Source organism: Ictalurus furcatus, chromosome 21 (genome assembly GCF_023375685.1).
Source record: "Ictalurus furcatus strain D&B chromosome 21, Billie_1.0, whole genome shotgun sequence".
Taxonomy (NCBI): Eukaryota; Metazoa; Chordata; class Actinopteri; order Siluriformes; family Ictaluridae; genus Ictalurus; species Ictalurus furcatus.
In genome coordinates, this window is record NC_071275.1 from 14919551 (window position 1) to 14944362 (window position 24812).

A 24812-nucleotide genomic window follows, 5' to 3' on the forward strand; every position below is an offset into this window, starting at 1 on the left:
ACAGAAATGGGGGAAATGCATGATTCTGATTGGTTAATTCTCTCACCATAGCATAAGGGGGCGTGTTCATTTGATGTCCAGACGATTAAATATGAAATCATAAAGATGACTTTTTACACCGACCTTTTGAGTTTCAATATAGAGCGATTACTGCGCTATGCTTTTCTGCTCAAATGCTTTTGTTCTCCTTAAATAACAACTAGGAGAAAATACGACCATGTGAAGACAAATAAGATACTTTAACAGGCTTGCTTATTTATTTATATCCCCATAAAATATTTGCTGGAGACAGTCACTGCCCTTTCTTATTCACAGACTGAACTTTAGCAAGATGCCCTCCAATTAGACATCACAGCCATCACATCACCTCTCTGGCAGCTCTAGACATTTCAGACCTGCCGAGCCTCCAACACTCACGTCCAACTGGCTTCACAGTGGCTTGGCTCGAGTTGCAGGTCCGAAACGATTAGAAGTGAGGCAGCCAGACAAGAGGCAGTGAGGGTTACTAGCCTCCATCTTGAGGAACGTGACCCATGATGTCGGTGCCTCATGCTCTGTGGCAGGAATGACAGAATTAGCATGACATCTGCCATGCTCGCTTGCATCAAAATATGGGCAGAACAAGAGGCACGACGCTACCGGCAGCGGATCTTCGAATAGCACAGAGTTTCTGATTTAGCTATACCTAAAACTTCACATCTGTCTTAAAATGATCAGAGGGCGCACTATGAAAGGATGTGATTCTCTGTGACAGCTGGCACTCTGTGTTTCTGTGTGGAGTTCTGACGAACTTAAGCCAGAGGCCAAACGAAAGGCTCCACCACAGAGAGGAATTGCTCAATACATTCAGTGTTTAGAATCACAACAGAGAGGTCACTGTCTCCGTAAATGGCCAGTGAGAAATCTTTTATTGAGTCCTAGAGGGATAACACCAACAAAAGAGTGGGTCATTTTCACATTTCTGTTGCACTGCTGTGTGTTGTTCTTCGATTCACGTGCCGAGAAACATCTGTGGTTTCTCGTAGCAGAAGGAAGAATTATTTCCCACTCCAAGCTATGAGAAAAGTAAAAAAGTAGCGAAACAAAAAAGAAAGCACCAATCGTCAACAAACTTACTAATAGTTTAGTTTTGTTGTCAAACCTTTTCTTGGTCCGAAAGCTTCGCATCTCGCCTCCTAGAGTTTTCTGAGCCAATTAGCCCACATACTTTTATGGAACCCATGAGCAACCTGGCAGAGCTTAACAGTCCTTCTCTCCACTCTGCAAGATAACGAGGATCTCCTCTTGAGGCTGGCAGCATTCCCGGCGTGTCTGGCCTCGGGCCATTCTCTGTCTCTGGGAAGCCGTCCGAGTGAGACGAAACGGAGCGAGAGATTCAGCACGGGAAAAAAATTGGTCTCCAGTGAGTGAGCGTAAAGGCTTAGCTGCTCTGTGTTCCTAATAATGGCCGAGCCGCCATTCAGGGTATGTTGGACAGAGGTGACAGGAGGAGAGCTGATTAAAGAGGAAACCAGGACATGGCGGCTGAGGGAGGAGTCTGGGGAACTTTTGTGGCAACTAGGGTGGTAAAGAATTACCTGATGTGGATCATACACTCACTGGCCACACATTCTTATAATGAACCAATCAGCCAATCATGCGGCAGCAGCACAATGCATACAATTATGCAGATACTCTACAGGTCAATAGCTTCAGTTAATGTTTAAATCCAGGTGATGTTTTTACAATCCTCAACTGTCCAGTTTCTGCGTCCACTGTAGCCTCAGATCTGTTCTTGGCTGTCAGGACTGGAACTGGAAAATGAGGCCCACCTGAAGGTTCGATATGTTGAGAGATGCTTTTATGCTCACCACGGTTGTAAAGAGTGGTTATTGGAGTTACTGTAACCTTCCTGAACCAGCTGGAACCAGTCTGGCCATTCTTCTCGCTCTCTCTCTCATCAACAAGGCATTTCCACCCACAGAACTGTCGCTCACTTGACGGTGTTTTTTTTTTTGGTTTTCGCACCATTCTGTGTAAACTCTAGAGAAGGGGTGTCCAATCTTATCCACATAGGGCCGGTGGGTGTGGGTGCAGGTTTTCATTCCAACCAAGCAGGAGCCACACCTGATTCCACCTGTTTAATCAGTTGATCTTGGCTTTCAATAGACTCAGGTGTGGCATCTGCTTGGTTGGAATGAAAACCTGCACACACACCCACCGACTCTTTCCGGATAAGATTGGACAACTCTGCTCTAGAGACTGTTGTGTGTGAAAGTCCCAAGAGACTTTCTAAAATACTTGACCCAAACAAAATGTCTGACACCACATTTCTTTCTCATTCTGATCGTTGAACTTTAATCGAAGCTCTTAATCTGTACCTGCATGATTTTATATATCGTGCTGCTGCCAATTGTTTGGCTGATTGTAACTGTAATTGTATGAATGAAAAGGGTACAGGTGTTCCTTTTAAAGTGGCTAGAGAGGGTATATGTTCAAAGCAATTGTCTGCATGGTCACTATGATGATAATGTCAAAGGCTAAATAAATTGGACAGTATGACCTCAGGAATACCCACTACAGTAGGTAACGGTATGTAAAGTGTTCAAACGGCCTATGTGATATTACATCATATGATTCCTGCTGGAGAGATAATGCTGAAATAAGCATCTGTGTAAACACATGGTCTGAGTTTTGTGTTGACTCGACAGCACAGCCACGTAGGATGGTAACGGCTGATAGGCTCATTTGACCCTGCAGGTGAGTAATGATAGTGAAGCGGAGTGTAATACAGTCATGCGGCGTCTTTTCAGCTCTCGCCGTTCGCCAAACCACACTCGCACGGTCACGCCCACAAAGCCCATGTGTAGTGCCATGCTGAGCAAACGTTCAGTGCTAAAATCCTCTCGAACACACACACACACACACACACACACACACACACACACACATTGCGTCAAAAAACTCCACATGCAAGCACTTTCGTCCTAAAATCTAATCCAGTAAAATAATATAGCAAACCCACAGCACATCAAAAAAGCCACAAAAAAAAATCATTTTCTAAATCAAATCTTCATGCAGCACTTAAATCAATGCAGAGTGAGCTCGTGGTTATGAAACCATTCAGTTTAGGAATGAAACAGAAAACAGATGATTCTCCATTCTGTCTCAGCTGGCAGCAGGGAAGACAAGAGGATGGAGGATGTGATGAAGCAACATGTTTAGTGTATAACCAGAGGGAGGAGGGAATCATGGTGTGAATGAACCTTATCGGACTGATGCCGTAATGAGATTTGCTGCTGTTTGTAAAATCAAAAAAGAGGATTGCGAATCAAGTAAAAACGCACACAGAGCTTTCAGCATCGTCAGTTTGAGAACAAACGGCTAGATTACAGTTGTTTTAGAGGAGGGAAGAACTGTAAAAATAAAATAAAAATGTTAAAGGGGGGGTTTATTGCATGCTCCCCACATTCCATCACAGTGCCATTAATTTCTAATGGGATAACGACAGAAGCAAGAAAAATGCAATCACAGTGTCACGATAATAGGGCTATGAAGGTGCTGAGAGATTGCACTGCAGGCTCTATTAGATAAGGTAAAGTCAATTATGTGGCACGCTAGAGCAGACTGCGGGCCTTAAAGAGCCAATTTATATAGCGGCTCACCTGCAGAGACTAAAAGAAGCAGCATATTTGTGCAGCGAAAAATCATAAGATTATTTATTTAGAGTTAACAGCCTTAAATATGTCGTCAACTCGCATTACTGGACAAACAGGGTGAATAGGCACGGTGTTAATCAGCCACGAAAAAGTAACCTCGCTAACATGTCCTTACCTCTTACTAATGAATTTTAGATCAATAAGTCAAAATCAATTCAAAGTAATTGCCAATTGTACGTTATGTACTTTCATGAGGTAAACTGGAATCTGAAAGGTTCATGGACAAACTAACATCGCGTCCAACATTATAGTTGATAATAGGGTGGAAATATCAGTACTACTTGGGAAATTTAATCACTTCATATACATGTCTCTTTTTTTGCACTCTGTCTCTCTCCATTAAAAAAGACTTTTTTAATTTAAAAAAAAAAGTTTCCCGAAATCAGACCATAAGGTTCATTCAGTGCTGGGCTTCACAACAAACACAGAACAGAAATGGGGGGGAAAGGGAGGGGCCAGCAAAGTGAGGATTCAGCATGCTCAAACAGTGGCCACACCCTTTACACAAATGGTCCAAGACAGACCAATCAGGCAACAGGGGGGAAAAAAAAAAGAAGACTCTTACCGCTTTTTCACCGGGGCTAGCGGAGGAGCTGGAGCTGGTGCTCGGCCAGAGGGTGGCACTCGCTCAGAACCGGCTCGCATTTCCACTGACATGCGAGCTGAACCCACTACGCCATCAATGCTATCTTCTCATATATGCGCTTTTTTCTGATGCTACTTTTCATTTTGTCTTGAATTTCTCTCGTCAACCAGATGGCAAGGAGAGCGTTGGTCTCTTCTGTTGAACAGACATGTTTAACCTCAACGTTTAACCTCAACCTTTTAAAAATGGCGCCTTTCAAACTGCACTCTGTAATGAAAGCTTGTTTCAATTGAAATCGGGCACGGGCCCAGAGGTTTTTTTTTGTGTGGAAAAGCGAAGCCCGGTTCGAGATTGGGCTCCAGCTCCGGCTCCAGCCCCGGTGGAAAAGTGCTAAATCAGACAGAGAAATCTACCTGAGGACCTCCGAGAGAGAGGAGTCGCTGTCATCAGACCTAAAGGGCAGAACAGCAGCAGGGTTAGGGGAGGGTGGGAGGATAGGAGTCAGTTACAGAGATGGGGAGAAGGGGTTTTTGTGTTTTGTTTTTTTTAAAGGAAAGAAAGAAAGCCTCTCAGAAAACAGGTAGCAGATAGGAGGAGGGGCAGGAGAAGAGAGGGAGGAGTTAACAGGAAAGAGTATGTAGAGTTGGTCAGGAAGGGTTAAAATGATATCCGACCGGACATCACAGGAAGTGGAAGTGGAGCCCACTCTTGGCTGCAATTTTTGAAAACATTTGCTCCGGCACTCCGAACTCCCACTGCAAACATTTACGAGCCTCACGGTGCTTTTGTTTTTTAATAAAACTCGGCAACGTTTTATTTCATAGCCCAATCCCAAGGTGTGCTTTTGAAGCGCTTCAGGTAGGAGAACATTTTATGCATGGTGCACAAAGCACATTGGGTGTTAAAAGAATTTCAAATGAAATGGTCACTGGTGAGAGTTTTGCCCTGAGGTCTCACTAAGAGATCTTTGAGTCGATGGAAGTCACGTAAGACAAAAATGACCATGAGAAAAAGGAGCAAATGTTTTACTGGAACAAAAATTGAGAATAACTGACCTAACAGAAGTGTGCTCTTGTTTTCAGGCTTTTTCAGCTTGACAGGGTACAGAACTAATAACCTATTAGCTCTGCAATAGATTAGGACATTTCCTGGTCTGACCATTAGGAAAAAAAAAACCCAGCAAACCTCCAGTATGTTCTGCTCTGAGGATTCCTTCTGGTGCCTCAGCAATAACAGCCAGCATTAAGTATTGATGCAAACCAATTAAGTTACTGTAATACTCTACTGCGGGTGCACACACTGGGCCTCATTTAGCAGTGTTTTAGTAACGTTGCTTATAAACGTTTCCGTTATTTCAAATTCTTGTCACATTTACAAAACTTTCAGTAATATTGATTTTCCTCATATTTTGATAAATGCCAATTAGGCATAAAGCGCAGCTGATTTGTGTTTAGTGGCAGCCACAAAACTCCATAAAAGGCAAAGCTCACAGAGCTGGAAATGGCAAAATGACAAAAGAGTGCATCGTAAATGCCGCATTTGTTCAATTTTCCATGCAGGAATGCAGCTGAGCCACGGGCACACACTAGCGCGCCCTCTTTTTATAGGGCACCACTTCTTTTGTCCTAATTAAATAAGTAGTTTTGTCTACATTTATAGATTTGCTCCGGATTGCTTCCCCAACCAACCTCATGTCAATATGAAATAACATGAGGTTCACAAAATTATATCATCTGTGCATTCAATTTGCAGTAGCGCATCGCTACAAATGTGATATGAAGCCAATAAATTGAGTTTTACATTTCGTTAGTATCTCCTTATATGCAAATTTACATAAACTCAGGAGATCACATAGAAACTTTTTTTTTCTAACTAGGGTGGATTTTCATGAATACCACATTTCTTATTTAAATGCTTCTGTAAATGTTTTAAGAATAAATTCTTTTGCATCGAACTTGATGAATGCGGCCCAGTGAGAATCATTTGATCATACATTACTTGGGTCAAGATGTTCCAGACTGTTCCTGCAGAACATTCTGAACCAGTTTCTCAACGGTCAAACCAGGCTAGACAAACAGCGAAACCTTACCATGTTCACACTTCCTGTTTTACATATCTCTGATCCTGAACTCTAAATCAATAGAAAGGAGTGCTCTCACGTAATATAAGATTTTCCCGTTCTGTAGAAGATCTGATAAGGGTCATCGCATGGTGGCCCATATGATAAGGGTCTGCCCCACTGAACTTGTTCAAATGGTGAATCTACATGAAGGGAAGTTCAAGCACACAGGAGGAGATCTCAAGCCCTGGGGGAAACGATCCAGGAAATCGTTAGCCACCCCTGAACAAAAGCTGAGTGAACCTGAGATTAATGAAGTGTCCATCTTCCACTTTAGGACACCACCACTAATCAGCATTTAGTCTGTGAACATTAATCAACATGACATGCATGCATACACAACAAAGGAAGAGATGAATAATAACTATGTGAAGTGGAGATACACGGCTAGTCCAGGACTTGCTCCTGTTCCTTCTTGTCTTTCACTGGTTATAATGATGTGAAGTTGTCACAAATCCGACGTCTGATTTCACGAACAGACAAACCGTGTCTGACGCTCGCATTATTGTATTGTTTCCTATCCAGGTGAATGACAGTATTATAAAAACAAAGCAACAGAACACATCACAGCACAAAGACATTTGATCTAAGCAATAAGCAAGGAATAAAACACTTCTGAGGCATGCTGTTATAGGAAAATAACGGGGTAGTGTAGTGCAGCCCAAAGTGAAGTGGCGTTACTGTGACTATCCTATAAGTTGATTAGTTTTCAATAACTGCACATCATGAAGTGTTTTATAACTCTCATACCACAGCAATTTGCAAATGATGACAATTTTAGAGAGACCGGTCCTATTTTTTAACCGCTTATAGTAACATTTAAATGTGTGGATAGGATTGTCGAGATAATTATATTATCGACTAATCGTACGACATATAGACATGATCTCGATTGTTTTTGCTGACCTTGCCAATTTTGGAAATATATAAGTGAGAATTATCATTCTAATTATATATGTGGCATAAAATGGTCTTAAAATGACAATAATATCGTTTATCGTAATTATTTCTGGGAGAATATATTGTCCAACAAAAGTTGCTATCGTGAGAGACCTAGTTGTAGAACATCCATGTTCAGGTTATCACTTAACTATATAACAGTCGGTCCCTTCGTTTCTTTTATTTCCTTTATGATAATAAGGGAAAAAAATTAAATGTGTCATGATACCAAAAAACCTTCCTGTGATGTAAAACATACTCAGTGTTACAAATCACTGACACTGGAGACTCCTCATGAATGTTAAAATAAACATCTCCGTACAGAAACATTCATCATATCAACGATTACACAATTTGTTCTGAAATAACATGTTTTTTTTAAATGCATTTATTAATTAGGCTTAGATTGTGTGTGCCATACAAGTCCCTGTGAATGAGCTGTTACTATAGAAACGATAACGCATTAGAAGCAGCGCATTCATGTAAACCTGAGATTTGAATTACTAATGCACTACTCTCAGAGCTGCTGTTTTAGAAAATTAAACACCTTCTGACCAATCAGAGTCAACAATTCAACAGCGCTGTGGTATGAATCGTTATAACTAAAGACTAATTGCAATTGAACATGAAGCAGCCAAGTTAATTGATCTACTCTTTATGATCTTTTAAGACTGAACGCAATCATGAACGATATTCTATACGATGCTGATACTATAAGGACAAAAAAAGGCCATTTTACACTAATAAACACCACTGAGAACACTACAAAAACCAACATCAGTAACGTAAATGTGACAATAACCTTACAGAAACGTCAAGAATAAGCCACTGCCTGCTGTGAAATGCAACAATCCGTGGATTCGCTGATCCTTTTTCAATATGCAAAAGGCTGAAAATAGATAGAATGAGAACTGCATAGCAGACCCCTTTAGTCCTGTACGGGGATTTCAGGCGCAGCTGATTCAATTATGAAAGGAAAAGGCTAAGACGAGCCGTCTTCAGAAGGGGGTATAATTGGTTATCCCGTGCTAATTTACCCACTTGCCATGCTATAATGAGCATCCACAGGAGCCGTGGAGCATTAATAATAGGGGACTTTCAAGCGGTGTGGATGAACTCGACGAACGGATAAACTTTGACGTATTTTCTCTACGAACAATGGACCTCGCCTAATTGGCAGCTGTGAAGGATGGTTCCTCAACTCATTTCTCACATTCTCGATTCTTTTCCTCTCGACTGTACTTTAACTCGAAACAAACCCTGCGAGGATGGAAAATTCAGAGCGAGAAACAACACGAACACAGAAACAGGCTTTAACATAGCGTGTCCGTGTACTCACTTGTCCAGTGCAGAACCCTGGCTCTGGTTGCTTGTGAGGCGGGAGAAAACATTGCGGTCGTTACGGGTACGGAGAGGAGGGGACGAGGGAGGTGTGTAGATTGTCTCAGGAGGTCTGAGGAGAGCAAACACCAAGAAACAAAACACTAAGTTAGAAAAGTGTGAGTCGACATACTAAAAGTACAAACAGTGAAGTAAATATCCGATATTAACTTTACAAAGAGGTGGATAGAGTAGCCAAAAAAAAAAAAAAAAACACAAAGCAGACCTGAAAATGCTATAATAATAGTCACCATCCATATGGTAACTACTTGAGTTATAAAAAGCATCTAGTGAAAAGACATCTCAAGTCATTACTTGTTACTCAGGACGTGGGCTGTAGTCATCAAAACTCTCAGAGTAGGAAACGAGACTGCTCAACAATTCTAAGAAAATGCTCTAGTGAGTTAGACGCTGACAAAATGACTGCAATCAGGCGCGAGAGAGAAATGTTTCAGACTTCGGAAATGATAATGTGCTGGTTAAGCGAGCGTTTATACAGGAACGACATCGTTTTTCTTACGGACCTCATGTGGGAATCTACATGCTCTCAGCAGTGACGCGTTGTGTTTCCGAGGCTCGGGAAAGATGACATTCAGTGCCTACTGTATCACTCAAGCTCTTACACATCATTCACACACTGACTTCCCTACTACTGGGCAGGATATACTGTAATTAATGAACAACGGAACAGATTTATGCGTTATTACTGCTCGAGGCGGCTTGCCAATGCTCGTTGGAGTAATTATAAATAATAAAAACTACGAGATAATGAACGAGAATGTATATGCGAATCGAATGATATTAGCAGACTCCGTATTAAAACTAATAACAATTAACGAGAGAAAACGTCTCCTAATGTATGCAGCTTTTCCTGTAAATGCATTCATTGGACAAGAGTGGCAGAAAAATTATGTCACAAATCATGCACGATATAAACATGAAAAAATAAAATAAAATCCAACTGAAGAAGTCTAAGTAGTTTTTATATATAAAGGTTACTTCCAAGTTCTAGTCTGAGTAATTCACGCTTTTAGCACGATTAGTTGAGCGGTTCATGATTCAGTCATTCTGAGAGGCTTGATGAATACAGGCGCAGGTTCACATTTCGAACTTTAAACTGAAATCACGTATTAATATGTGCATTACAACATACAGAAGGAACAAACCTTGTCTGTAAAAGAACACAATGTCTAGCATTCTCTGCTTGCTGGCTAAGTTAGCATTACCCTCCCCTAGCTACCCTACCTAGAGCACTCAGAATCCTCTATAAAAGCGTTCCAGGTTTTATTAAATAATTATCTAATTATCATTTTAATAAACCTAACATTTAAATGTACCTCAGAAAAAGGTATACAGTCACGATCGAACCGTAGCAGTAGTGTTCGTATTGTATAAACCACGGAAGGCGAAAACTCGGCTGTAATGTCATCATATTATAATAAAATTTCATTTTCGACATTCGTTTTTATTTAATCGCACAGTAATCCGCAATCTCTGAGGTGTCCTCCGGCATGAATTGTTTTTTCTTTTAATTTGAGCCCCTCCAGCGCACAGTAGGCCAAATCCCTTGTAAGTTTTCTACATAGGTTATCACATAATGACTGCCTAGATCCTACTCTACTGCACTGTACACCCCATAAAGCAGCATTTGGGATGCAGTTCCAGACAAATAATTCACGCAGATATGTAAGAGAGTAGAAGTCATGTATTACTAGCTGAGTGCGGTGCGTTAGTTACCTGTATGACTGACTTCTATCATATGAAGGTCGCCTGGTGAATGGAGATGCATCTGAGCCTCTGGACTGCCTGGGACTGAACAACAAACACACTTAAAACTTAATCCTAACAGCCTCAAAGCAAATCGTAAAGTTCTCTTATTCTCTATAATATGTATTCCAACACGATCTGTGTATATATATATATATATATATATATATATATATATATATATATATATATATATATATATATATATATATATATCCGTAACGTGCTAAATTCTGAAGTGCTGAGAAACGCAGTATACTACACGTTAGTCGTGTAGTCACACTTACAACGTGTGTCCTCGGACCGGCAGGTTGATCGTGCGGGACAGGCTTTCTCTGGAGTAGGTCTCACGCAGAACAAAGCCCAAGCCGTTCTCCTGAATCTCGGACAGAGAGGCCAGAGACTTGGTGATGTTCTTGGTGGTGGAGTCTAGGATGGGGCCTAAGTACTCAGCTGATACTGCCTTCATCTGAACTGAGATGCGAGGCTCAGACTGCAGAGGCAAGCAAACCAAAATGACATTCTTAATGAATGTTCGAATGAATAATTAAAAAAACAGTAAGGACTTGATACAGCTGATCCTAGAGAGCATTGATATTTATTCACTTATACAGCGCTGCCACCTAGTGGACATCACACGTGGTACGAAACAAAGGTGACGTGTACCTTGATCTTGAAGTCATCCTGACTGGCTGATGATTTCATTTGTGAGTAACTGGGATTTAAAAAATAATAATAAAAAAATGAAAATAAAGGAAAAAAAGAAATAGATCTAGATATGTAAAAATGATCACAGGTAAATCAGAGATATAAAAATCCATGAGTCAAAGCTAGAAGCTTACCTTGTTTCTGAGGCCTGGCTAAATTCGGACACCTCCTCGTCCGTGCTAGCATAGCCATTTTCTGTGGGAAACAAACAGCATTTAAAAACAAATCCATGCACATAGTGAATAAATATATCCCAAAAATGTTAGGACAATGTTTTGGTGGTGTATTCTCCCTCTTGTTAATCCAGTGTAACGAATCCAGCGTGAGTGATAACAACGCACGTGTTCACGGTACTGTGTGCAATACTCTGAGCATCCAACACACCAAAGTAAATTCCTATGTCTGATACTATATAAATATAATATAAATCAGTGGTAGAACTGAGTTTCTACTCAGATCTGGCTAACAACTACAAAGCAAAGCCATTTTGCCTTACTTACAAAATATACCAGTTTGAATGTACACACCCTGCTGGACATTGTGAATGAGAGCCTGTAACTCTGGGATACACTCCGCCTTCTCCCGCAAGGCGTCCAGGATCATGTGATTATGGGAAGAGCCAATCATGTCTGTTTGTCGCAGCTGTCCCTCTAACAGCCTGATCTGGGCTTCTTTTTGAGCCACCTGTAAATTCTGTATAGCCACACATACACGTTCAGCAAATCCTGCAAATGCATGTTCAAATAAAAATCCCGTGTAAGTACAGACCCTAGTACACGGGGGAAAACCGTGTAATCGCTGCGCTTCATCGCCACTGGGGTCATTAAAGCATTTTACCTTTCTTCTGGTAAAGCAATACAAGAAGGAGCGTTTCGGTTTGCTCACTTTATCTATGGAGGCCTTCAGGAAATGGTCCAGAAGGTGACGGGCTTCTGTCAGGGAGCAGGAACTGATGACCACCGACATGTCCACTGAGTCCAACTCGTCCTGCAGGAAACACACAGGATTGTTAGTGTTAGACATTTCAGGTAACTACAGTAGGATTTGATGGTACTTTGAACAGATTTTATACATCCATAATATCCCTAAGGTTCATGTATGTTGCATTCGATCATTTTTTCTTTCTTTCATTTTTAATGCAGGAAAAAATATTTTTATTTGACAATTTTTATTTGAATTTTTTTCTTGCCACGCACTAAAACAGGACGTTACGTTTGTTCGTAAAATGAACAAATCTATGTTGAACATCGTATTTGCATTTGTTTCATTCCGAAACAGAAAAAATAGCGTGCACGCAATGTACGGACCGCCTACCTAAATGTGTATGTTGTGTACAGTCGGTTGTTTTTCAGAAAGGAGAAACTTTATGCTCCATAATGCTCCCTTGGTGTTACACCATCACGTACTGTAGGCTGTGAGCATATACTAACCTTGGTCTCTTCAATCTGTACAATTGTGGCCTGGCAGTCAGACAGACTGTCATTGATGTAGTCGATGTTGGCATTGAGCACCTCGATTTCTTCATTCATCTCCTGAACAACTCGTTCATCCTCCTCCTCTCTAGGCCCCTCACTCAGGAGCTTCTCTCGCTTACGCAACAGCGCCTCCTGCTGCATGGACAACTCCTCTCGTTTCTGATGAAGTTAAAGGAATCGGTGAGAGCGATACATAACGAGAAGAGCAATAAGAAATAGGTTTCTGCATTCTAAATGACGTTTGAACCATAAAAAAACCCAAAACAGATTACTTTGTATTCAAAGTATTCAAGTTACGCATGCAGGTGATACCTTTATGAGGCGGTCCATGTCAGCTTCCATGTTGGCAATGGTCATCCTCTGCATCACTATATCCATGACCCTCCTCTCCAGAGCCTGCCATTTTTGCCGCGCCGTCTTTGAGAAGCTGCTGCTCACACCCTTCCTCTGTAACTTCTTCCTGCCACTGCAAGGTCCAGACCAAAATGGTTTATACAAGATGAATAATGCCGTTGTTGTAAATAATATACTATAGTATTGTTGTATAGTATAGTATTGTTTTGAATTTACAAAAAAAAAAGAAAAGAAAAAAAGCTGACACTGACTTGGCCAGCCGGGACAATCCACCTCCAGATCCCTCGCTCTCTCCCAGATAGCCATTCATCTTGTTGTTCCACTGGCGGACGATGCTGGAGACAGAACGGCTAGACTCGAGTTCTGATGATGTGGTCGTGGAGGTGGTGGTGCTGGCTGAGAGCTCGGCTCCCGAGTCCAGGCTGGGTGGACGACGAGAGACACGGCCCGACACACGCTCCGACATGGGTTTAGCTAGTCGACGCAGAGCCGTCACCTCCTGAGTCTTCCTCCTGAGGACGATCTCCTGCTGCCGCTTCTGCGACTCAAGAGCACGGATCTGATACTGCAGAAATCCGTCAGAGAAATGTCAGAAAGGATGAACATTTTCACATCAACTTCACATCAATTTCTTAAATTCTCTAAGAATTTTCTTAAATTTCTCTATGATGAATTCATGAATTGTGATAAAGCACATTAAAATTTCATATTAAATGTGATTGAGATTGGCATAACTCCCACACGGGCATGCTTTCTGCAGCGAAACAGAAAAGGCTGACGACCTGATGATGTAATGTAATGTAACCTCTTGCCGTCGCTGTTCCTTTTTGAGCTGGGCGATCTCTCTGTTCCTCTTGACGTCAATCATCCTCCTCCTCTGCTGCTCCTCTTTCATCTGCTTCATCAATGCCACCTACCGAAGAAGGTCCAAGCAGCAAACTGAGAATTAATACTACAACAAAACAGCAAATTCACTAGGGCTGCACAATCGTGTTGAAATGACTTTTTAATCATCGTGATTTTTTTTTTAGCCATTACATAGTCAACACGCTGCAATAACGTTCAGCTTAACTAAAAAGTGAACTAATCTGCAAATATTACAAACAAATCAGCCTAGAAATAATGTCAACTTGACTCTAATGAGGTGTCTGGAAATGGGTTCTGAGTGGAAAATTCAGGAATGAAAACCTCGCCGAAACCAACATACAGCCAAAATATCCTCGCACACATTTAAATAATACAACAAGCCTAATATTTGAATAGTTGTTTTATGTTCATAGAATAAATCTGCAGTGAGCGGGTCTATTGAGATTGAAACGTGTGATACATAATGTAAAAGAAAATATATCTTATTCGCTATTATAGCGCATAGAAATTCCAAGCTACTGTTTAATCACACTAAATCAGAATCATGCTTTGCCATATAGCACTCTCTATAACATGAGTTTATAAATCTACGCTAAAAAGGTCAGTCTGCTACAGGATCCTTTTATGGAAACAGTGACTACGTTTACATGGACAACAGTAATCTAATTATTGACCTTATTCTGAATAAGACAATATTTTGATTAAGGTGTTTACATGAGTTGTTTTTAGAATATTCCTTTCATGTTCAGGTTTTACATGTTATAGAACATAGATTGCTTAACGGCACACGTCAATACATTCCCACGCCACGCTGTCCGACGTTCCCTCCAGAATTTCACGTATCGACATACAGTTAGTCTTCGTTATGGAACCGTATACAGTTTTGGGTGTTTCATTTTTCATTTTTACGAACGCTTCAAGTGCAGTTAATTATTTATCGTGCTATACGTGCAAACAGACGACTGCTTGAAGCCGTGGGCTGCGTCCCAAACTGCGTACTTACCTACTGTATAGTAGCTGAAATACTACTAACTTCTACTATTAACTAAATACTAGCTAGTTATATCTACTGTACAGCAGGTAAGTATGCGGTTTGGGACGCAGCCGTGCGCGCTTGTTTGCAGTCAAATGGTTGAGCACTGCCGTGTGTGTACGTGTCCTGTCGCAAAATGCGATGAAAACTCCCACACGACTTTAATAGTGTGATTAAGGTGTGTACATGTTTGTAATGCACTTCGTTAATGCGACTAAAACAGTAATACTTCACATGTCTTCATTCAATTCATGTTTATTTCAAGTATGACTTTAATCGGATTAAGGTCATCAATAATCGCTGTTTACATGCTAGTTTCTTAATCAGAGTATCGTCTTAACCAGGCTAATATCGGATTATTGTTGTCCATGAAAACGTACTGACTGTTTCATGCATGAACTTACGCACCAGATTGCTAATGACTGCTCTTTGCCTCTAGGTGGCAGCATTTCTCTATATTCTGCTTCGACTCCTACCTTGGCTTTCTTCATCTCAGCAACTTCAGCCTGCAGCTTCTTAAGCTCTCTCTCGTAGCGGCCCTGGTTCTTCAGCAGGCGAGCGTGCTCCTTTTGCGCCGCCTGCAGCTTCATCAGATCCCTGTTCATCTCCTTCAGACGCTTCTCGTACTCCGCCTTGATCCTGCTGGCCTTTTCCTCTGTGTAGTTCTCCATGCACACTGTTATAATCAAATACAGAGTGCGTGATTAGTAGGGCACATGGCTACTCTAATCATTGTAAAAAAAAAAAAAAAACACGAGTGTGTCAGAGACTCACTGAGGTTCTGCAGTACGCGGTCTCTCTCCAGCTGCGTATCACGGATCTTGTTCTGCAGCAGGATGAGCTTCTCTTCATATTGGAGTTTTAGTGTTAGCAGCCGCCGCTGACTGTTTTCCAGTTCATCTATTAGCTTCTGCTTGATCTCGATCTCACATGTCAGGTCTGCCAAGTCGGCCTGGAAGTTTGCTGAAATGAAAGAGTTACAGAATATAGTTACATTTGCGGGAAAAAAAAAAAAGTATCTGATCTACAAAGTAATCCTACAAACCTTTCTCATCAGAGTCAGAGTCTGAGTCCACCAGGCTCTCATCGCTGTCGAATTCGTCCTCCTCCCTGAGCTCCTCTTCCTCATCCTCATCACAGCCACTCTCCTCTTCAGGCAGAGGGTACATACCCTCCTGAATACAGGTGCAGAATTTATTCATGGTGATGATGTTACATACTGCTTCTTCCACTTTACGAATCGTAAGAAAAGAGTTCTGACCTCTTCAGGCTCGTTATCCGAGTTGCCGTCTCCATTCTCTCTGCTCTCACAGCTCTGGCCGTTCTCCTGAGCCTGGAGCTTTGCTCTCTTCTTCAAGCCCTTCTCCGTTCCTGGACTGAAAAAGCACAATATAAAGAAACCACGTGCAATACTACAGCTTATACCACAGCCCTGTTGAATTCTTACATCTGATCAGAAGGTGTTGATTTCTATAACAGCAGCTCTGAAATAGTGCCAACTGAGATTCAAATCAAGTTTATATTAATGTTATCATTTTTCTGGCTTCTCGGCAACATGACAAGCTGTGTATTTTTGTCCTTATTAATCTCAAGAGGGAGAAAAAAGAGGAGCTTGTGAGAGTATCACCCTTTACAGCTGTTCTACTGTAACCGATAACATAACAGCTTGTCTTTTGAATATTTCACAACGTTTAATGTAACTATAAATAGATAAAAATAAAATAAAATATGATTTGCCGTTCATTACTAGACTGGTGTGGTATAAGGGGTAGAAACATTTCAGGATGTTCTGTTATTAGAAATCAGTCCCTGCAGGATTTTGTGATTTTGCGATCGCAGAAATGAACGTAAACTCAAGAAAACTCTGCAATATTCGGAGGAGCTTGCAATTTTACCGCTGAATTGGGCCAAGACGCATCATGTGACGTCATCGCAACGTGCATCATGCCAAAGCCCCCTGCTATTCAAGTGAGTACAGCTAAAAAGGTCTCATTTACCAACAAACATCACTGTGAAAAACACTTCCATGCAATTTCAATTTCACCAATTTAAGTTTTCCACCGAAAAAATAAAACACAAAAAACTCCACAAATTGCATCGCAAATATTGAAAAAAGCCGCCACAAAATCAAGCATTTGTGGCTGAAAAAATCACAAAAAAAATAATAAAAACTGCTGCGAAATCCTGTACAGACTGAGAAATAAATCAACTTTGGAGTAGTAATGGATCACACCACCTAGTCACTACTTATTTTCCTATAACATCATGTTCCAGAGTGTTCATTCCTTATGTAATATACAATAGAGGGTATGCATGTGACATCACAGTAGCCGGTACTCGCCACGGTCACGCCACCGAGTGGCAAAAACACTGAGTGGCAGCATTAGTGTACAGCGTGAATTCCGCAAAAACACAGAGAAAAAAAAACGCATCTAAAATGGGAAAAAGCTGTTGTGAGATCGACTGTGCTAACAGATTCAACAAGAACTCGGAGCGGTCTTTTTACAGAGTGCCAAAAAACCATTCAGTCCTTTTTTACTAAGTGGAGCAGTGTAAGTGTGAGTTCTTTTGGCACGTGGTGTTCATTTTGTACAATTCATTCTCTGACAGTGTTTTACCTTCACAAATATAGAACGTTAGTAACTGGAAGCAGTGTTAGCTGCAAACAAACTAGGACTAGCTAGATTACCAGCTTGGTTCACCATTATATAAGAAATTAAAAATATTTGTACATACAACCAGAATGTTTATTGGTGTTCATGTCACTTTAATTTCTCAGACAAATCCCACCTTAAATTAGGACCAAGCGTCAAGGCTTTTGTATGCCTTCAGGCTTTGCTTAGTGTATTTCCCTGGCGTCCAAATCAGGTACATATAAATGTAAGGAAAACCGATGTCCATGGACCACAGGTTCTTGGGCAAGTTGTAAGGGTCACTGTCGAGTCCAACTGCCTTTAATTTAAGCTGATAATCATTAGTCATACTGGTGTTGTCACAGCTTCCCCTATTAAAACCAGCCATTTTGCTGGATGTTTTGCCACTCAGTCCAGTCGAAGGGGCGTGTTCTGGCGGGAAAGTGACACCCTCAATGCACACCCTCTATTATAACAACTATAGATCCGTAGCTGTGCAAGTCATTCTGATGACCACAAATAAGAAACCCCTACCAAACACCAGTAGCATGGATTTAACATTCTCATACATGTACAAAATTCAGCTTTGTCATATTTGTCCAATAGTGGACAAGTAAACGTTGTATCATTCAAACTAACAATGTAGGGTGTTTCTAATAATAATGATGCAATGATGTGTTTTTCTTAATAAGGTCATTTATAGGAAAACACAATCATCATCCATAAAGCTTAATTAGAACGGTTTCGTAACTCTAGTTCAGTCAACAAAATGGTGATTTGACTTTACACTGTACCAGAAGAACCAATAAGGACAGGAAAGATTAAATGCCATGGCTGCTGCCTCTGCACTTGATCAGTCCGAGTCATCCTTTCTTCGTCTCAGAATATCAGCAAGAACAGTGAGGATCAAAGAGCTCAGCTATTACCTGAAGCCTCTATCATTACAGTCAAATCAGACTCCTCCACTGCAGTGTGCGCTTTTACCCTTTGTTTGTTTTTAATAAACACGCTACAAATTTGAATGCATTTTAAAATAACAAAGAAAGGATGCATTAGCCCGACATGTCAGATGGGGGGGAAATGATATCAGACCAAATTAGTTTTTACTGCATGTGATTTTATCTGGTATTGTAGTTTAATCCAGATCCTTTCCTCTTGTGCTGCATCATATGGTTTGAAAAATGGGCTAAATTTGATTCCTACTTCAGAATTTTTAGGACAGAGTCCATCTAGTAGTTCACAGGTATTCACAAGATAGTACAGTCTTGCTGTGAAAGCTTGTTGTGTCTAGTTACAGTAGTTAATTTACTATTAGACAATGGTCGACTTGTGGAGAAGTTTAGTGAAAGTGCATGGTAATAATCCTTTCCTTGTTGTTGGTGTCATCAAAAGCAACTGATCGGTTTATTGCTCGTGTTCCACATGAGTACTCACCTCTTGCGCCTCTGATTCCTCTCTTTCTTCTTCAGCCTTTCGATGTCCAGCTTGGCTCGCCGAAGCACGTCCGTCATCTCGGCCTCCATGGAAACGGATGGGGAGGAGCCCAGGGGGTGTCCAGGTGGAGGCGCATGAGAGGCAGGATAAGGAGAGCGGGAGGAGAGACGAGACACGCTGCGTCTCAAAGACTCGTTCATCGCCTCGCTCTCCAACAACTTAGACCTGAGGAAGACCATACGACATTTACATCCTGATCGAGACGTTCCGGACAGAATTATTTGTATTAATATAATGATCGTTATTTACGTAAGAAAACTAGGATGCTATCTCACCGGAGTTCTTCAATCTCTCTGATGTAGCTTTGGATCAGATTCCCAATCTCCTCGTTAGTTTCCCCTAATGAGAAACACAAAAATTATTCATTGATGATTTAACAAAGTGTTATGTTTATGGAAATGTGTGACGACTTGTGTAGGTGTATGGTGTACCTGTCTTGGTGAGCAGCAGGTTAATCTCATTGGTCAGGAGTTGAGTGACTCGGGTGTTGAGATGGTCGATGGTCTCCTGCATGGCCTTCACGCGCATGCGCAGGTTGTCGTTTTCCCTCTGTAGCATGGCGTTCTCCTGGAACAGGTCACTGAAGCCTTCTGAGCCATCCTCCCCGGCCACACGCTTCCCCTGTCGAGGGGTAGAGGAGAACAGACAGGAAGGAAGGGATTGCTGATTAATGATACAGAGAGAACTGCTCTGAAGTCTCTTCATTGATTACCATCAGCCAATCTTTTTTAATGAGTTAGTGCTGCCTCTAACAGAGCTCCTGTCTCGCAACACTACTGACGCTCACCACTAACACCACTAAGACGTCCAGGCTTACTGGACATCGGTTACTGCGATGCCTCATTGACCTGTCAGCGAAGTGAGATCCTATAAACCCACATCCTGCTAATCACGTTTATCATGCTCTGCCACAAACCCCACGATCGTTCACCTCGTGTCCCTACGCCTTTTCCAGACTTGCCGCTTGTAACATACAAACCTATTCAGCCACTGAAAAAGCAAGTATCACCACAGACAATAATCTTTCTTTAAGATTTATGAAAGGAGAATCTACATCAGTGCTTTGAGGTAAACCTGTTCCTTTAAGGTTTTTTTTTTTACCACAAAACTGGTCTTATTAACCTCAAGATAGAGGCTGGTGAGGGAACAACTGTATCTTGTTTAGCTGTTAAAATGGAAGTATCACAAACTGACTTGGTTATAATAATAACGATAAGAATTATAAATGTATAAAATTCTGATGTTATTCTTTGTTAAATAAAACAATGGAATCATTGCCAAATTGATGTATAAGAAAAATAAAAAAAAAAAACACGTTATTTGTTAGCTGTGCAATTAGACGGAAATAAATTGGATAGTGGATATTAAAAGTCTACACACCCCTGTTAAAATGGTAGGTTTTTGTGTTGTAAAAAAAAAAAGAAGAAAAAAAAAGAAACTAAGTTAAATCATGGCAGAACGTTTTTCTCTTATTGTGAAATTGCAATTTCTCCACAAGGTGTCGCTATGTAGTTCTTGGCCCTTAGCAGCTGCAGCTATATTCTCTTACTCCTTTTGCTCATTTTCATGAAACATGCCAATAATTGCAGAGTTGGATCTATACTTCATATCTACTGGGGCTCAATCGAAATCATTCATTTACTGATGTATCCATCATCATAACCTTCCTCACCGCTTTATACTCCATGAGCTCCATCTGCAGACGGGCGATCTCGGCCCGCAGTGCGCTGATTTGCTGACTGGTCTTGTCCTGGTTCACCACCACTTTGTTTTTGATGTTGCGTGCCCTGTTAGCATACTTCAGTGTGTTTAGTGTCTCCATGAAGTCCCGGTCCGAGGGGCTGACGCAGGCGATCATTACAGTCTGACTATGGGTACAAGGCGGGAGAGAGGGAGAAAAATCACGTTTATACACACACACACACACACACACACACACACACACACACACACACAAACTTTCCAGTTTAGGCCACGGCCCATTTTGGGTTTAAATACAAAAATAGATACAGATATTCGGAGCATATTCAAACACACACACAGTTTTGCATGCTTGTTGTCCATGTTTGAAGGGAGGATCTGTGTTTACAGATGCTCATCTATAATTCACAAATCCTCCTCACATCTCAGCTCATAAAAGTCTGTGTGTGTGATCAGTCTGCTCATAGTGTGGGCTAAATATCACCACCATGGAGTCATGTACTTTCTCACACACACACACACGCACACACACTGCTACATGCATGCATTAACCTTCAAATGAGTAGGAGAGACTAACAATGCCTTCACTGTACATGTGCAAGCACACTGCGTCACAAATGAAATCTTGGAAAATTTGTATTTGAGTTCACTGCCATTTTTACAGAACATCTGAGGACATGCTTAATTGTATACGTTGTACCTGGAAGTATATGTGTAAGCGTGAATGCTTGTGTATTACTCTAAGTGTTACCTGTTCCCTCCAAGCGAATCCTGGAGTAAGCGAGTGAGTTTGGAGTCTCTGTAAGGCACATGCCCAGCCTTCTTACTCTGATCTCCAAGCGCACTGATCACATTACCCAGAGCCAACTGCAACACACATACACAATTCATCACACACCTTGTCACACTCCCTGTACATTGTTACATATGTAAGATTAAACTCTTTTAAAGGGGCTCCATTTACCACTCATTAATTGAGTTACAGAAACAATAATATCAGGCTCTGATCCAAACCAAATAAGAAACTGCTCATCTTAAAGTGCTTTCTCACAATGCAATTACCTCCAACATGCCTGCCCTTGTCCGACAGCAGAGCTAGCATAATGATCTGGATGCAAGCCAAAGCATTGTCACATCACAACGAATAGAAAGAGCTGACTACACCAGAAAGCTGCTTAGCGATTATTAATTCCAAATAAACGAAGTTAAATTCCCTGACGATGCAAGGGTTCTACACAAGACACGAATCGATGAAGCTAGTTTAAAAAGCTCGGACAGATATTTCTTCTAAATGAAGCGCGTACCAGGCCGCAGTTGATGGAAATGCCCTCTCGTGCCCTCTCGCCCGTAGCTCCTGTGCGTTTGAGCCGCTCGGATCCCGCCAGATCTACAAAGTGAAACTTGGCCGTGAGGGTTTCGTACTCAGCCTGGGACATCGAGTTGTCAGCTACACCGTTCACTTCAGCACTCACAGACCCGTTCGCCTAGAAGTACAGAAAAATATACAACACTGATGCCTAAAGCAGGACATAAAATCTTCATCTGTTCAGTTGTATTGTTATCAGTAAATGCAGAAATAGCATTTTGAGATGAGAGCCCCATTAGAATCCACGACTAGGTTTGCATTAAACAATTTTAACGCAGGACAGGAAGCAGAGGGTGGTTGCCTCCGCGAAGTGCATTAAAATCGTGTAATGTACACCTAGTCATGGATTATCCTGCTCATACCATAGTCGCTTTCAAGCACTGACAAGTTAAAGCTGTCATTGATGTTTGTCAAAATTTGACTAAAAGGCTATTAATAACGGTTCATTTTCGTTAGTTACATAATAGAATTCTGCCCACTCTAAAGCATACACAGAAATAAATCTGTCAAGATTACACATACAGTGTCCTCCACTAATATTTGTACTCTTGCTAAATATGAGCAAAGAAGGCTGTGAAAAATGTCTTTATTGTTTAACCTTTTCTTCAAAAAAATTCACAAGAATACTCTACTCTCACGGATATCAAACAATTTCAAACAAAACAAAGGTTTATACAAAAAAATATCTTTGTTAAATATAGGTGTGCAACTTTTAATCAATACTTTGTGCTAGCTCCCTTTGCCAAGATAACAGCTCTGAGTGTTCTCCTATAATGCCTGATGAGGTTGGAGAATACATGGCGAGGGATCTGAGACGGTTCCTCCATACAGAATCTCTCCAAATCCTTCAAATTTCGAGGTCCACGCTGGTGGACTCTCCTCTTCAGTTCACTCCACAGGTTTTCTATGGGTTTGAAGTCAGGGGACTGGGATGGCCATGGCAGGACCTTGATTTTGTGGTCAGTAAACCATTTTTGTGTTGATTTTGATGTATATTTTGGATCATTGTCCTGCTGCAAGATCCAACCCCGGCCCATTTGAAGCTTTCTGGCAGAAGCAGTCAGGTTTTCATTTAATATCTGTTGATAATTGATAGAGTCCATGATGTCATGTATCCTAACAAAATGTCCAGGTCCTTTGGCAGAAAAACATCCCCAAAACATTAAAGAGCCTCCATCATATTTAACCGTGGGCATGAGGTACTTTTCAATATGGCTATCTCTCTGTGTGTGCCAAAACCACCGCTGGTGTTTATTACCAAAAACTCTATTTTGGTTTCATCTGACCATAGACCCGATCCCATTTGAAGTTCCAGTAGTGTCTGGCAGACTGAAGACACTTGAGCAAAAGGAATAAGGGAATATAGCTGCAGCTGCTAAGGGGCCAAGAACTACATAGCAACACCTTGTGGAGAAATGACACTAATGTTTTGTCCACAACTTGTGGTGATGTAGGTGGCTTCGGATTGTAGTTTTGGAGACTTTCTGACCCCAAGACACAACTAACTTCTGCAATTCTCCAGCTGTTATGCTTGGAGACTTTTTGGCCACTCGAACCATTCTCTTCATTTCCCTGATGGTGGAAATGGGCATTTTCAATGCTTGTGCTATTTTCTTATAACCACTTCCCATTTTGTGAAGCTCAACAACCTTTTGCTGCACATCACAGCTATATTCCTTGGTCTTACCCATTGTTGTGAATGACTACGGGAATTTGGTCTATGTGTTATCTCATATTTATACCCCTATGAAACAGGAAGTCATGGTTAAACAATTTCCTGTTCCTAGTCACCCAGGTGTACTTAGAAAAAAAACAACAACAATGGGAATGTATTTCTAATATACATATTTTCTCATATGAATTCACAGGGGTGCTAATAATTGTTGCACACCTATATTTAACAAAGATTATTTTTCATAAACCTGTGTTGTGTTTGCAATTGTTTGATATCCGTGAAAGCGGAGGATTTTTCAGAATTTTTTTAACAAAAGATCAAAAGATTAAACAATAAAGACAACTGTGCACAGCCTTCTTTGCTCATACTTACCAAGGGTGCCAATATTAGTGGAGGGCACTGTAAGATCACATTTATTTGAATGAAATTATAATAAATAGTTCAAGAGAGAGAGAGAGATTGTGTGTGTGTGTGTGTGTGTGTGTGTGTGTGTGTGTGTGTGTGTATTACCTGCGTCTGTGCCGCGTCTCTACTAATAATGAAGCTGTGAGTTTAACTACTGTATGCAGCTATAACTGTATGTTACTATGGTTACAGTCATTTATAGCTGCGCATTAATTTAGAACGGTGATTAAACTGACTTGAACTACTCAACGGTTTGAACGCACATCTTCCAGCCAATCGGAATCTGGTATTCAGACAGACCATGGTTTAATAATTATTATACCACAGTTATTACATTTCTGAATCTGATTGGCCAGAAGGTGTTAATTCATTTTTATAACAGCAGGTCTGATAGTAGTTCCAGCTTTATATTAATGCACTTGTTCAAATGTATTATTGATTCTATGGTACTTCCAAAGGCACTTTCTAATCGTTGATCTAGGTTTTCTGTAAGGAGATGTTTATTTAGCATTTTTGGATGGAATCTCCAAATTCAGTGCTTTTCCAACAAAAGGTAAAGCTTTAACTTCATGTTTTTTTGACGTGTTAAGGTCTTCAGGACAAAGGGCTTTG

At 41.0% G+C, this 24812-nt stretch overlaps 1 protein-coding gene across 2 annotated transcripts in view; it reads right to left on the reverse strand.

Moving 5' to 3' along the window:
- The window catches only part of kif21b (kinesin family member 21B), a 67152-nt gene that overhangs the window by 15747 nt on the left and 26593 nt on the right, over positions 1-24812 (reverse strand). The window contains exons 6-27 of one of the 2 annotated variants that reach the window (XM_053652479.1): positions 22059-22238; positions 21506-21621; positions 20726-20921; positions 19485-19674; positions 19329-19392; positions 18994-19218; positions 16188-16302; positions 15972-16101; positions 15701-15889; positions 15403-15602; positions 13832-13939; positions 13278-13591; positions 12985-13138; positions 12628-12831; positions 12083-12184; positions 11725-11890; positions 11332-11392; positions 11156-11204; positions 10777-10982; positions 10460-10534; positions 8682-8795; positions 4698-4736 (exon numbers count right to left, since the gene is read on the reverse strand). In XM_053652479.1, coding sequence (XP_053508454.1) covers positions 4698-4736; positions 8682-8795; positions 10460-10534; positions 10777-10982; positions 11156-11204; positions 11332-11392; positions 11725-11890; positions 12083-12184; positions 12628-12831; positions 12985-13138; positions 13278-13591; positions 13832-13939; positions 15403-15602; positions 15701-15889; positions 15972-16101; positions 16188-16302; positions 18994-19218; positions 19329-19392; positions 19485-19674; positions 20726-20921; positions 21506-21621; positions 22059-22238 — 3197 coding nt within the window. The remainder of the gene's footprint in view (positions 1-4697; positions 4737-8681; positions 8796-10459; positions 10535-10776; positions 10983-11155; positions 11205-11331; positions 11393-11724; positions 11891-12082; positions 12185-12627; positions 12832-12984; positions 13139-13277; positions 13592-13831; positions 13940-15402; positions 15603-15700; positions 15890-15971; positions 16102-16187; positions 16303-18993; positions 19219-19328; positions 19393-19484; positions 19675-20725; positions 20922-21505; positions 21622-22058; positions 22239-24812) is intronic. The other variant, XM_053652480.1, reaches the window with a different exon arrangement.